This window comes from Notechis scutatus, chromosome 2, assembly GCF_049901735.1.
Source record: "Notechis scutatus isolate UNSWTSFEM ecotype Mainland chromosome 2, rNotScu1.2, whole genome shotgun sequence".
NCBI classification, from domain to species: Eukaryota; Metazoa; Chordata; class Lepidosauria; order Squamata; family Elapidae; genus Notechis; species Notechis scutatus.
Window position 1 is genome coordinate 149,974,157 of NC_142010.1, and position 15,494 is coordinate 149,989,650.

Here is a 15,494-nt window from a genome sequence, read left to right on the forward strand (position 1 = left end):
GTGGATCTGACAGCTTCATTTACCTAATAACAGTGATTCACTGCATTATTGATTGACAATTTCAGCAAATAAATTAAGCACTCTCTGGTTTTAGATGTCAGCAATAGCTTGACTTTTTTTTTTAAGTTTTTGGAAAATGTTGATGATGCACCAGACTTTCTGCAAGACAACCAAGCAAAATTGTTGAAAAGCTTGATCTAAAATCAACACAACTGTTCTTTTGACAAATGTCATACACTGGGGTTAACAAATACTCCTTGGTTAACATTGATGGGACTCCGCATTGATCAGACCCACATCCTTGGACCAACATCAAATTCCTTCATTTGTATTGATCTATATGTCCCAAATGAATCTCTTTGGGCAACAGTTTTCAGGTAGATTTATGCCAAATCCTTTCTAATATTCAATATATTTAATTTGAGAATGGTGTTTATGTTAGGATAAGAAATAACAAGGATCTCATTTGCATTGCAGATTGTGGAATGTGATCTGTAATTATTACCATACCAGTATCTGTCAAAGATGATTTATGCTGTAAAAGAGATGAAACAAATCTGCCTACACATTTTATGAACTTCCATGAATCATATGTGCAACCATAATCACAACCAATTTTTCATCCCATCATTTCATTAAGTTGAACTTAAAGAACAATTTCTTAAGTTTACCATGTAGCTTCTTGGGTACTTTTCACTGGTCTAGAATTCTAATTTGGACCACGCTTCTCCCAATAATTTCACATTCTGCAAGGTTACGAGCTTTACAAAAATGATTGTAAACCTGAAATGTATATGATGTTTAGACCCATGGAAAAAAATCCTTTAATAAAGATAAATCTGCTTTTCTCCCAGATCTCCTCACTTTTAGAGGCTGTACAGCTATAAAAGATAACCAGATAACCTGAATGTTAGGGTTTGGGAATTAACCCCTAGAAGAGTATTGCAGCAGTAGTCAAGCCAGGCAACCAAAGGAGAGCGGAAGGGCCCCAGAGTATACACACACTGAACACAAACACTGTTTGTAGTTTAAATAGTTTTTAATCCAGTTAGAGTTTAAGCATTGTCATTCAGTCCATTAAGTCATTCACAGTATTTCATCCAGTAAGACTCACTAGTATAGTCCAAGTTAAGAGTCCTTGCAATATCTTTATCAGCCGATAAAGATATCTTCTCCTCCTCGGTTTCACTCTCCAGAGAAACAAACGCTGGATATTCAGTAGAATTACGCGGTAAATCAGCAAACAGTAGCAAACAATAACAGTTCAGTCACAGGCACTCACAGTCAGTAATCACAGTTAGTCGCAGCAGCACACAGTTACAGACAGCTTTCCAGCTTCTAATGCTTCCTTATATTGTAACTTCTAACCGCACCCTTAATCGGCTAATTGCCTGCTGCATTGTGCTTAAAGTGATAAGCACTTAAACCATGATATCTAAGTTTTATATATTTATTCACCCAAACCATATTTGGTATCAATGTTATACCTAACATACTCCCCTTTTGGGTGAAATAAATATATAATACCTTTACAATCTAATCCCATATTTTTCACAACTCTCCTGGTGCTTACTGGCACCTTGGGCTTTAGTAAAATTATCAGCTAAATTGTCCTCCGACATACAGTACTCTAGCTGAATCATCTTACTTCTTACAGATTGTCTCACATTTAGGTATCTTAGATCTGTATGCTTGCTCCTTGTTTTTACTCCAATATTTGTGGCCATTTGAATTGCTGCCTGATTATCTTCATGTATAATTATAGGATAATCTACAGTTATACCTATATCAATTAACATTTGTTTATACATTATTAATTCTGTACATAACAGTGATAAACAGGAGAATTCTGCCTCCATAGTAGACAAACTTATATGCTGTTGTCTTATTGACTTCCAGCCTATTAATGTCTTACCCAGCATTATGGCTGTTCCTGAAGTCGACTTTCTAGTGTCTCTTTCAGATGCAAAACTAGCATCTGCATAAGCACTTAGAATTAAATCACCCTTTGGTTCTAAATACAATGAATAATTCATTGTCTTTTTAAGATATCTTAATATCCTCTTAGCTGCATTCCAGTGTCTTTCACATGGTGCAGAATTGAATCTAGCCAACTGATTCACGCAGTACGATATATCTGGTCTAGACCAATTACTAATATAACTCAAACTACCAATTAAAGATTGATAAATCACCTTATCAAACTCAGGGCTTTGTACATCAGTGTTGCTAAACTCCTGACTCATTGGAGTCTTAGCTGGCTTACAAAGCTCCATCTTGTAATCTTTTAGCAATTTGCTTATCTTATCTTCCTGAGATATCTTAAAACCTTTCCGTGTTTTCTTTATATTCAAACCGAGATACTTCTTTATCTCCCCTAATTGCTTGATCTTTATTCTCTTTCCTAATGATGCTATTATTTTATTTGCTTCATCATTAGTTTCAGTTATCAATGCAATGTCATCTGTGAATAGTAATAATAATGATACTTTCCCATTTGTCTCCCTCTTAAACAGACATGGATCGGCTAAACCAGCTTTAAATCCTATATTGTCTAGTTCCTTTACAATATACTGGTTCCATTCATAGCCTGATTGTTTTAGACCATAGAGGCTTTTCTTTAACAACCAACAATCATTATTATTCTTACTTTCACTTTTAATACCAACAGGTTTTTTCATATAAATAGTATGTTTTAATGGGGCGTGCAAGTAAGCAGTTTCCACATCTAGATGGTTAACTATATAGTTTTTACTAGCTGCCCACACTAAAGCTGCCCTCAAGGTTGCTGCCTTAAGACTAGGTGCAAACACCTCATCGTCGTAGTCATTGGCATTCTGCCTAAAACCTTGGGCTACTAACCTTGCTTTATGGATTAAATTACCATCTTTATCTGTTTTTACCTTAAATATCCATTTGCAGCCAATGGATTTCTTTCCTACAGGTAATTTGGCATTTTCATACACCTTCATATCTCTTAATGAATTCAGTTCCTTATTCATTGCTGCATACCAACTTTCTTTTTCCTTAATAGGATACTTTTTAATTTCTTCAACAGAATTAGGAACTTGATTAATCTGGCACACTGTGTTAGCCTGGTACCTATCAGGCGGTCTAGATACTACGTGTAGTTCTTCTGGGAATTACAGGGCTTACAGGAGGACTTTGTTGAACTACTACCTGTTCATCTTCCTCATCCTGTTCAGCTATTGAATCTGTTTCTTCCTTTATGGGCACTATTTCATCCTGTATTTGTCTCTTTACTTTATTTTTAAAGTTACAGGGATAACTAATGGGATTTCTATAGGATTCAATAATTACCTCTTTATTGGCATCCTGTTCTAATTTCTCCCATCCTTCATGTTCTAGAAATTGGGCACTAGCACTACATAACACTTTAGATGTGCCTTTCTCCCAAAATCTATATGCCCTATGGTTTGCCTGATAACCAACGAAGAAAAATCGTTTAGCTCTATGTTGCCCTTTTTTCTGAGTTGTGCAGGAATATGCACCCATGCTGGTGCACCAAATGTGTGCAGGTAACTTAGATCAGGTTTCCTGCCATGCCACCTGGTAAATGGAATTTCACCTGTTGTTGTATTAACAACGTTGTTCAATATGTTATTAGCACACATTGTAGCCTCCCCCCACAAAGAATCAGGTAACCCAGAATCATTTAACATTGTTCTAACCATTGCCTGTAGTGTTTGGCCTCTTCTTTCAATAAAAGCGTTATGTTCTGGCCTGTATGGAGCAGACTTCTTATGCTCTATTCCAGATACCTTAAGTCTGTTCTGGAATTTGTTATTAATAAATTCCGTACCATTATCTGTCACCAGGGTTATCAGTTGTCGTTTAGACTTTCTTTCAGCAAACCTAAGCCAATTGAAAAAATGTTGATATGTTTCAGTTTTGCTTTTCATTAAATAGCAAAACCCATATCTAGAATAATGGTCCATAATGCTCAGTATATATCTAGCACCTCCCATACTGGGTTTCTTTGGACCTATGATGTCTGCAAATACTAATTCTAAAGGTTCTTTTGTTTTGAAACCATTTATCCTATTTGCAGGCAATACCTTGCTCTTATCTTCACAGCAAACATTACAACGCAAATATTTATCACAAGGTTTTAACCTTATTCCTTCAGATAACTCAACTGTACGTTTTAGCACTTTAAAATTTACATGCCCCAAACGCCTATGCAATAAATGGATACATTCATCATGAGGCTTTATATTATTAAATACAGTATGTGCCTCACCTTTCTTACTATTATCTAATACATATAATGTTCCATTTAAAGCTGCAGTTACCCTTTTGTTATCTTTTTCAATTATGCAATTATTATCCTTAAAAGTAATTACATAACCTAATTTATCTAATACCCTTACTGAAAGCAAATTAAACTTTAGTTGCGTACATACAACATTTTTATATCCTGGTTTATGTAACGGACAACGTGCAAAACCTTGACCTTTCGCTTTCAGGTTCCAGCCATTGGCAAGTGATATATGTTGAGAACTTGTAGACATTTTTATAAATTTTGTCTTATCTCTTGTGATGCAGTGGGATGCGCCACTGTCAACCACCCATAAATTATTCTTCACATCAGAGTTGCTAAACGTGGCTAGTTCAAATGCTTTCTTTGGCTTTTTTATATTCTGGCTTTTTCTCTTTTTGCAGAATCTTGCCAAATGTCCTCTGCCTCCACAATTAAAACACTTTTTAATTGTGTATGCTGTTGAAGATAAATTCTCTTCTTCCAGGTGCTTTACTTTGCTTTGCTGGTTTCTTTCAAGCTTTGAAGATAATTTCTCTTCTTTCTTATCTTCTCTCAGCTCGTCACGCTCACGCCTTCTTCTGGCTTCTTCTAGTAGCCTGCCTGTAATCTCGGTTAATGAGAGGCTTTCTTTTGGCAATACCTCTAACGAAGTCACATAGTCATCATAGCTTATATTTAATGAAGATAATATTATGTAGACTTGTTGCAGTTCATTAAATATAAGCTCTTTTTCTTGCAAATCTTGAAAAATGCTCTTCATACAGTTTAAATGAACTAACATATCTCCATTCCTCTGAAGATGCGTTCGAAAAAGCTTCCGTGTAAGATTTATATGTGCTCCTACACTGTCCCGAACATAAATCTTCCTGAGGTTCTCCCAGCAGTTTGCAGCATTTTCTTCTCCACGAATATGGACAAGCTGCTGATCACAGAGAGTCAGTCCTATGATGCATAAAGCCTGCTCATTCTTCAGTTTAAAGTCTTGTAACTTTTCGTTATCATCAGCAGCAGCAGGATCCCATCTACTCACATCTGGTTGGTTTGCTATAATGTCCCACAAACCTTCTTTAGCGTAGAAGTAAACTACATTTCATTGACCATGAAACATAGTTTGTTCCATCCAGCCTGGATATCATGGACAATTGTGACAAATTTACTTGTGCCATTACTCTTCAGATATTTTGACTATTTTAAACTAATTAAAACAGTTTGTTTTTACAGTAATGTGCAACTCACACCAACTCTCTCTGCTATATCCTGGTTAGTTAGACTATGCTGCTGGGCCCATAACCAATGTTAGGGTTTTGAGGAATTAACCCCTAGAAGAGTATTGCAGCAGTAGTCAAGCCAGGCAACCAAAGGAGAGCGGAAGGGCCCCAGAGTATACACACACTGAACACAAACACTGTTTGTAGTTTAAATAGTTTTTAATCCAGTTAGAGTTTAAGCATTGTCATTCAGTCCATTAAGTCATTCACAGTATTTCCATCCAGTAAGACTCACTAGTATAGTCCAAGTTAAGAGTCCTTGCAATATCTTTATCAGCCGATAAAGATATCTTCTCCTCCTCCGGTTTCACTCTCCAGAGAAACAAACGCTGGATATTCAGTAGAATTACGCAGTAAATCAGCAAACAGTAGCAAACAATAACAGTTCAGTCACAGGCACTCACAGTCAGTAATCACAGTTAGTCGCAGCAGCACACAGTTACAGACAGCTTTCCAGCTTCTAATGCTTCCTTATATTGTAACTTCTAACCGCACCCTTAATCGGCTAATTGCCTGCTGCATTGTGCTTAAAGTGATAAGCACTTAAACCATGATATCTAAGTTTTATATATTTATTCACCCAAACCATATTTGGTATCAATGTTATACCTAACACTGTGATACATTGGGACCCCATTTTAGAGATATTTCCTTACCAAGTTGAATGCCATCAACAATGGTAGAGTTTCCAATATATGTGAAAAAAATCTTTAACATTCACAGAGATATTCAGAAATGTTTCTGCCTTGAAAGCAGCCTATGTTGAACTGTATTGTATAGTCAATCATTAGCAATTGACCACAGGAAATGTTTTTTATGATATTTTGTATTAAGTGATAAAATACTTTATCATACATTTTATCATAAATATTTTATAAAATTTGCCAAAGTTTAATTCCATGGGAATCATGGGTCCTGGATTTTGGACATATTCATAGCCCATTTGAAGTTCTTGATTGGAAAAAAAATTGCCCTATGTTACTATCATAGCTTCTTTATGTTAAGCATTTCTTTCCATCATACAGAAAGCCACAACTACATTCTAGTCAATCAAAGCTGCCTAATTTCAGTGATCACATAAATTATAACATGGGGCAGGGGGAATCTTTTTTTTTAATCTCTTTCTTCACAGACTTACAACATTGGGGGTTCAATTTAAGGGCTGTAAAAATAAAGGAGTGATACTGGAGCCACAAATTTTTCTCCCCCTGGAGTCATCTTTATTGGAGCAAGTAAGTACTATTTGCATCTTATTTGGATCTCTTGGTTTTGGCTGTAAATTTTGTCTCTTCTGAACAATTTCTTGAGGGGTATTTTGAGAAATCATTCCTTCCTTATTTTTTGGTTTCAGAACAGAAGCTTCCTAACAGCCACTGTTTTTTGTTTCCACTGATCCATGGAAAATGAACAATGGTTTTGTTTTATTTGCATTTCCTGTGTGGCAGTGAATATTTTAAGGCCTGGAGATCATGTGGGTCTCTTACTTGAGTAAGACCTAGAAGACCTCCAAGGTGCCTTCTAACTCTATTATTCTTTTATTCAAGTTCTGTTTTAAGGGCTGATGGAATATCTGTAATCCAAATCATAAACTACTCCTTCAAATTTTCCCCTGGAGATTCATGGGAAATACTAATACTCTAGGTCTGCCAACAATCTTATTCTTTTCGTATTAAAATTCATAAAATGAATTTCTTGTAGCTGATTAATCTGAGTCACATTTGACAGTATTCCAAATCCTTGAAACCGTCCAAATTGTTCCCTTTAAATCAGACCAGTTTTGTTTGATTCTGTATCTTTAGAACACTGGATAAAGTATCCTTAGGCTGAGACCAGACTGACTCTTTAATGAATTAAAAAAATATTCTTTACTGAAATTTATTTTATTAGAGCTGCTTTTTATTTATCATTGCCATCTCTCCTTCCAGCTGTAGGTTCTGTGATCATATTTTCCCCATTGTTGAAAAATTCAGTTAACAACCTTTCTGACCTTCTTGCAAGCATCCCATTCATTATATTAAATTTGAAGGTTAATATTGTGAGATAAAGATAACAAAAATCAAATAATTTAAAGACTGGCTCAACAAAGTTCATCTCTCTTATTCTTTCCCTTTATTGTTGTGTTGTTGTTGTTGTCCTAACCTTGAATCATTCCTTGACTCCTGGTGACTGCCTGGATAATTCCACACAGTTTTAAAAGATTTTCAGAAGTGATTTGCTCTTGCCTGTTTTCTAGTGTTGAGAGATAGTAGCCCAAGATCACAAGGCTGGGTTCATGTCCAAGACAGACTCATCGGCTCACAATTTCTGGCCTGATGCCTTTTAACCATCACATCAAACTGTCTCTTTTAAGTATTCTCATGATTTCCAATCTACACTCACACTAATGCAAACAGCAGTGGGATATAAAGGAAGGTAACAGCTATGTTAGTTGTATCACATAACTGATTTCAGAATGCTCCTTGTCTCCCACCTGAGTGACAAAACACAGCTTCCAAAATAGTTTTAGTTTTATATGTGGAACTTTGCTGCCCTCTTTTGTACCTGATCATCCTAAACAGAAAAGGTGAAGGATGGAAACCAAGCATTGTGTTATTTAAACAGCATCCTATGTTGCAGGGTCTGGGACTAAAGCTATCTGTTCATTACGTTACTTCCCCTCTCTTAGTTGAAGCAACAATTTGGAATCTAAAATCTTCTTGGCTTGCAAAGGAATTGATGGGTGGCTTCATCTTCTGGAGGCTTTCAAGAAGAGATTGGACTGCCATCTGTCAGAAATGGTGTAAGGTCTCCCGCTTGGGCAGGGGTTTGGACTAGTTGACTTACAAGGTCCCTTCCAGCTCTGTTAATCTGTTAATCTAATCTGTTAATCCATCTAATTTTTAAAGTAAAAGAGCTCAGACTCACCTCATCAGAAGCTGCAAGTTCCACTTCTGAATCTATGGGTGAATGATCTGTTTTAATCTAGACTGAAAATGAACTGAGAAGATCTTGGTTTCTTTTTTTCTTTACATTCCATAGGAACCTATTATGGAGCTTTATGAAAAAGGAAAGGAACTCAAAGCAGATGGAATTGTAGTTTTAAAACCAATCAGATTTTTTTTTATGGTTCTTATCCTTTGTGGTCTGGCTGGAGATGACATTTAAATTCAATTGTTAGTTGATTTGTCTTCAAAAATCAACCATTCCGCAGTAGGGCTTGTGCATTACTGTGATTCCTTCTAGATTATAAATAACTTGATAATAAAACTGCAAAACATTTAATTGGTCCAGGGAATTGTCCACAGGAGTTTAGTCAATGGTGCATACAATCCTAAGGAGAGCTTATTAACTAAACAATTGTTGATTTGCCATAGGTTCAGCACTACCTATCTTCCACCCTTATCAATCATGCTCTGAACAGGTAATGCTAGCTACAGCCCTATCTTCTAAATATGCTAAGAATTACAAAGGAAATCCCAAAGTAGAGGTGCATTTCAAGAGTTCTTTCAGTATTTCTGAAAAAAATGTGTAGAATAAGGACTGACAATAGTGACCAATTTTCCAGATTTCTAATTGCAAATTACAGTACAGATTTCTATAAAAATTGTATCCTATTGGGTATTTTTTCAAGAGTATTCTCATCAATGACTATAATTTATGATTACATTTCAGGCAAAAAAAGAGGAAGCAAACATGCCTACTCTCTTTTGAAGCTTAGGGACTGAAGAATGAATCATAGAGATTTAAAGAAACCCAACATTCCTCTTCCTAGTTCGGTGGCCATCATACATTTTTTTTACTGTAGTGTTTGGAGCTTACGGCAGTTATAACCCAAACTATTCTTCTCCTGCTCTGGGCATCTTCTTAGACTGTTACATAGTAGAACTGGCCCTCACGAAGGCTGTGAGCATTCTGCTTATAAGGCTGTTGTTATTGTTTTGGACCATAAGATTACAACGAAAAGTTCTCTCTTCGGTATATATATAGACAACAGTAATATATTCCATGCAGAAGTACTGATTGTTTCAAATGGGCCAATAAATGCACTTATATTCTTGTTAAAACCAGATCTGATATGGGGCAAAGAAAAAAGAAAAATATGACCATCCCTTGCTTGAAATGGCAAATCCTTTTGGGCCTAATAGAAAAGAATTGGAACTTTGTACAATATATGTTGACAGCAGCAAGACTATTGTATGCACAAAAATGGAAGGACACTTTGAGTCCTATCACAGACGAATGGTTGCAGAAGCTGATGGAGTTGGCTGAAATGGCAAATTTGACTATTTTGATTAAAGAAAAGAATGTAAGTTTTTTTGTTTCCACATGGAGACCACTTCTGAACTTTGCACTTGAAGCGGAAAAGAATGAAACTTTGATTTTGGGTTCTACCAATTAGATAGATAGACTTTTATAGAAATGGCTAGTTTATATTATTATGAAAAAAAAAAGTTGTGATTTGATATTAATGCCTTATTCTACTGCAACAGAGAGAGTTGGAAGTCAATGTTTCTTTTTTTCCCTACCTTTCCTCACTTCTCTTCCTCCTCTTCCTTCCCATTGTTCGCCTATTTACGTTTGTATTTTGTATCTTATTTTATCTTATAACTCAATAACAATGTTAAACGACAAAAAAGAAATGGCAAATTTGTAGATGCAATTGTAGCAATCCCTCCAACACTACCCAGAGAATCGCTTCCTCTGATACCCGTTCTATTTCCTCCACTTTCCTCCACCTGAAGTTCTGGGGATGAGCAGAAGTGAACGTCCAGATAAGTAAGACATTCTATAGCTCATCAGCATCCCTGTATTTTCTATTTTTAAAATGGTCATTGTTCCATATTAGCAGGCTTGAAACCCTGCGCTCCTATTGGTTCAGGCAAGCCAGATCATGATTGGATGGCTTGAACGTTTCTGATTGGCTCATACAGGGTTTGCAGCGATTGGCTGAAACCAAGCGCGGCAAACTCAAAGAGTTGTCATTGGCTGCCTAGCCGCGGCCAGCTCTATAAGAAGAGCTGCCGCGCGCTAGGGTTTTGTCTCAGAATCTAGCTGCTTAATAAAGAGCTGTTGTTCACTACTCAAGCCTCGTCTATTCATGGGACCCACCGACTGTACTTAACAGTCATGTCTTGTTTTAGAAAATCCATTGCTTTCTAATGCTTGAGATCCTGGTTCTTTCTTTATGGCCGTGTTGGAGAGCTCTGTTTGTCTTTAAGTACAGCTAGTCCCTGACTTACAGCCCTTTCATTTAATGGCTGTTCATAGATACAACAGCCTTGTAAGAAGTGACTTTAAAACCTGCATATGGACTTATGACTGTCGCACCACATTCTCAAGTCACGTGATCACAATTTTGGTCCTTGGTTTTTATGACCAGTTGCAGTGTCCTGCAGTCATGTGATTGCAATTTGTGAGCCTTTGTTCATTGGGGAAGCCGGATTCACTTAATGTCCATGTGATCCTCTTGATGTCCAGGTTAACTTCCCTATAAATTGTCACCAAATTGGGTCTGCCTCTAATTATGAGTGGAAATTCTGGTCCCAATTGTGACTGGACCTGTAAGCAGAAAATAAGACTGCCATGAAACCGGTTGTTCCTGCTACCAATCACCCTATTGTGATTGTGCTTTTCCCAGTTACTGTGTTGTATTGATTTGTATTTAGTTATTTAAATGTATTAGCTGCTCAATTTTAAAGAAAGTCTGACTTCCTCCAAGGTAATGGGTGACAAAGCCTGAGAAAAGTTATACTCTTTGAAGTTGTCGTTAGATAGTGTTTGAGCAAGAGTGAAACAGCTAAATATTGAAACAGCTAAATATGAGTTCAATCTATACCAGGGCCAGGAATGTAAATGAAGGTAATGTAATTAGCGCCAAAAAAATGTTGCCATTTTTGTGCCACAATTAAGACCAAGTGAGGAAGGGCAGGAGACTACGATGGCTGTAGACTACTATGGGCAGGAGACTACGATGGCTAATTTCAAATGGAAACACTGACAATTTCCCATCTTCTTAGTTCTTACTTCTTCAACAGCTTTTTCTTGGCTTCTTCCAAGGATTTGATATAGTTCTGTCTTTCATCAGCAATGATGGTGCCCTTGCTTGCCCTGAAAGTCCTCTTGGCAACCTTTTCTCCCACTGTCTAGGTTAGCTTCTTCTACCTTTAAGTTCTGTGGTTTTGGCTTAAATGGTTCTCCAAATGGATAAGCAAGACGATGAGAACATTCCGCAGTTGGATCCACAGGTAGATAGACAGAAAAACCAGGAAGAGAAGAATCTGATGTTCAGATCTCCTGGAAATCATTAAAAGGCTTATTTCTGAGTTGTCTGATTGGTTCTGGTTGGCCATTTCACAGCTACAAAAAGGAAGAAAGCAGAAATGAAGATGGGATTGAGCTGGTGCCACATACATTTTGTCACTCGCAAGAACAGAGGAGAAGAGTGATACCTGAACAAGGTTCATTATTCTCAACTAGATTTTTTTCAGTTTGGTCGTGTCAAGATGAAATTCAGTAAACAAGACATTTTTAAAATATGTTTTAATAAGTAATAAGTAAATATAGGGAGTCCTCAACTTATGATCACAATTGAGCCCCAAATCTCAGTTGCTAAGCAAGACATTTGTTAAGTGAGTTTTGCCCCATTTTACCACCTTTTTTTGCTATAGTTGTTAAGTGAATCACTGCAGTTGTTAAGTTACTATCAGTTGTTAAGTGAATCTGGCTTCCCCATTGACTTCGCTTGTCAGAAGGTCGTAAAAGGTGGTTACATGAGCCCAGGACACTGCAACTGTCATAAATATGAGTCAGTTGCCAAGCTTCCAAATATTGATCACGTGACTGTGGGATCCTACAGCGGTCTTAAGTGTGAAAAATGGTCATAAGTCACTTTTTTCAGTGGTGGTGTAACTTTGAACAGTCACTAAACAAACTATTGTAAATTGAGGACTACCAGTACAATAGTTAGTAAACATGATTAGCTTCTAATCAAGAGATACTGGATTCATCATATATATATATATATCTCCATCCAAATCCAAATCTGATGATAAAGACTTTTCATCATTTGGAGTACACAAATTATATCCATTATCCCCAATATGATCTTTGCAGCAAGATCTATATCTGCCAGTTATCCCTCATCCACTGAGATCTGGCTAAATTCAAGGCTAAATTCTTAGTTTTCTTAGTTATAGCAATAGCACTTAGACTTATATGCCGCTTTATAGTGCTTTACAGCCCTCTCTAAGTGGTTTACAGAGTCAGCCCATTGCCACCAACAATCTGGGTCCTCATTTTACCCACCTCGGAAGGATGGAAGGCTGAGTCAACCTTGAGCCTGGTGGGATTTGAACTGCCAAATTACAGGCAGCCGATAGTCAGCAGAAATGGCCTGCAGTACTGCACTCTAACCATTGCACCATCAAGGCTCTTATGCAGGAATTTCCTTTCAATTCTTTCCAGTCTAATAACTACCTATAATATTATAGACTCTTAATTAGTTCACTGGCTCATCTCAGTCTGGTATCACAACCATTTGAGATGATGGGAAGTTACAAAAACCAATTGCTTCTGTGAATTAAGCAGCAAATTTGATTTTAGGAGGTACTTCTCTCAGCCTTGAGAGTTTCCCCCTCTAATGAAATTGCATTTTCAGTAGAAATAAAAACTTAACCTTTTGTTTCTGTTAATTTTTGAAAGAAAAAAAAAGGTGATATTGTACACTAAATAATTTGGATCATAATTGAGAATTGTTCTCATATTGCTGGTTAGAGTTAACACTTAATCTGCAATCCTAATTGTTGGTGAAGGCACTTATTCTCTCCCTCAGGGCAATGTAGCACAAAGTAACTAGGGCTCAAGGCTAAATGAATGGGAGGAACAGATGTGATAAGTCTATATGTTTGATCCTAAACTAGTTCAAGAATGACTCATCCTTCCATCCTTCCGAGGTCAGCAAAATGGCGGCTCAGATTGTTGGGGGCAATATGCTGACTCTGTAAACCACTTAGAGAGGGCTGTAAAGCACCATGCAGTGTTATATAAGACTGCAGGCTATTATTATATCCTGAACTCTTAAACAAAATGATAAAGACTCGCCTTCATTCCACAAAATCTTCTTTTTAACTCTGAAATGTGTTTTGTGATTGTGTTTTGTGTTTTGTTATTCCATCTTGAAAACTGGCCCAAGGATGCTGGTTTCTTTTCTTTAGTACTATAATATTAATTTAAGAAATATGATATTGTGATAGAAAGATACAAAACTGACAAGAACAATGCATGGAAATGCCTCCTAATTTTATTTTATTTTAAAACAAATCCCTATTGTATTTTAACTGCAGTTCTTTCTGTGTCCTGGTTCCTTGGGATATGGATGAATGGATTCAACACAGATGTCACAGTCCAGACAAAGGTTGTTGTTTTTTGGGGGGTTGAGAAAACAGAGGCAAGCCAGAAACTAATACTATCAGAGAACAAGATTATCTCAACAAGTTAGAACTGCCAAGGGGAAGAGGCCCTGTGCCTCCTAGGTTTTAAAAGAATGTTAACAGTAGAGAATATGTCTTCATGGGAGATAATGATGATGGCTAAAGGCCCTCATACCCTCCACCTCCTCCTCCCCCCACCTCAAAAAAACCAGCCAGCAACTATGGAAATGTCATTCTGCTTGTTCTTATTTTCTTAAGAAAGTTCTCGTCCTGCCAAGAAGTCTCACTATTGCTGACTTTACCTCCTGGTTTCTTAGTGTATAGATGAAGGGATTCAGCATTGGTATCACCACTGCATACAAGAGAGAGATAAAAGTGCCTTTTTGGGCTGAGTACGATGAAGGAGGCTGGAAATAAAGGCAGCAGATAGTGCTGTAGAACAAGATCACCACAGCCAGATGTGAGCCACAGGTAGAAACCGCTTTGCATTTCCCAGCTGTTGAGGGGATTTTCATGATTGTGGAGAATATTAGTGCATAGGAGATAATGATGACAGCTAAAGGCCCCAGCAAATCCACCACCCCTTCCGTCTGTACCAATAACTTTATGTGCCTTGTATTAGAACAGGACAATTCCAGGAGAGGGTAGACATCACAGAAAAGATAAGGGATTTCCATAGAGGTGCAAAAAGAAAGGCGTGATATCAGAAGGGTATAGAGTAGAGACTGGAGCCCGGAAACGATCCAGGATCCAGAAACCAAAAATAGGCAGCACTTGTGGCTCATCACAGTGAGGTAATGCAGTGGATGACAGACAGCCACGTAGCGGTCATAAGCCATGCAGGCAAGGAGGAAGTTATCTGTGTTACCAGAGGTGAGAAAGAAATAAATCTGGGTCAAGCACTCATCGAAGGCGATGGTCTGAGTCCGAGACATCAGATTTATCAGGATTTTGGGAACGGTAGTGGAAACAAAAATGATGTCAGCCAGGGAGAGATGGCTCAGGAAGAAGTACATCGGGGCCTGAAGGAGATGATCGTCTAAGTGGGCAAGCAAGACAATGAGAAAATTCCCTAGGAGGGTCAGCAAATAAATGGACAGAAAAAGCAGGAAGAAAAGGCTCTGATATTCAGGTCTACTGGAGATCATCAAAAGGGTTATTTCTGAGTTGTCTGTTTGGTTCTGGTTTGCCATTTCACAGCTGAAAATGAATGAGAAAGAGATTAATATCTGATTTAACTATACATTTCCCTTTTATCTCTGGCGGGGGGCTATAGATGTACATTATAATTTTATTTCTAATGTAGGCCACAGCTTGGCTCTTTTTGTTTCTTTCCTTTGGCCTTATTTACTTTTGGGGTGATATGGCAGTATGCATACAGACACACCCATTTATAGAAACCTACAGCTACAGATTTTAAGCTAGTATATTCTTCCTTTTACACAATATGTCTCAATTGTCCACAAGTTTCCAAAGCACGCCTATGAACATCACTACCTAATAACAGTGATTCACTGCATTATTAATTGACAA

At 37.3% G+C, this 15,494-nt stretch overlaps 1 protein-coding gene across 1 annotated transcript; it reads right to left on the minus strand.

The window, feature by feature from the left end:
- Nucleotides 1–14,206: 14,206 nt before the first annotated feature.
- LOC148132326 (olfactory receptor 1F1-like) lies at nucleotides 14,207–15,154 on the minus strand. The gene has a single exon (XM_087954098.1). It carries the CDS (start codon nucleotides 15,152–15,154, stop codon nucleotides 14,207–14,209), a length of 948 nt encoding a protein of 315 aa, XP_087810224.1.
- Between the last annotated feature and the right edge of the window lie 340 nt (nucleotides 15,155–15,494).

Excerpts from the sequence above, each read along its gene's own strand:
- LOC148132326 (XM_087954098.1), bottom strand. The coding sequence starts at position 15,154 with ATGGCAAACCAGAACCAAACAGACAACTCAGAAATAACCCTTTTGATG.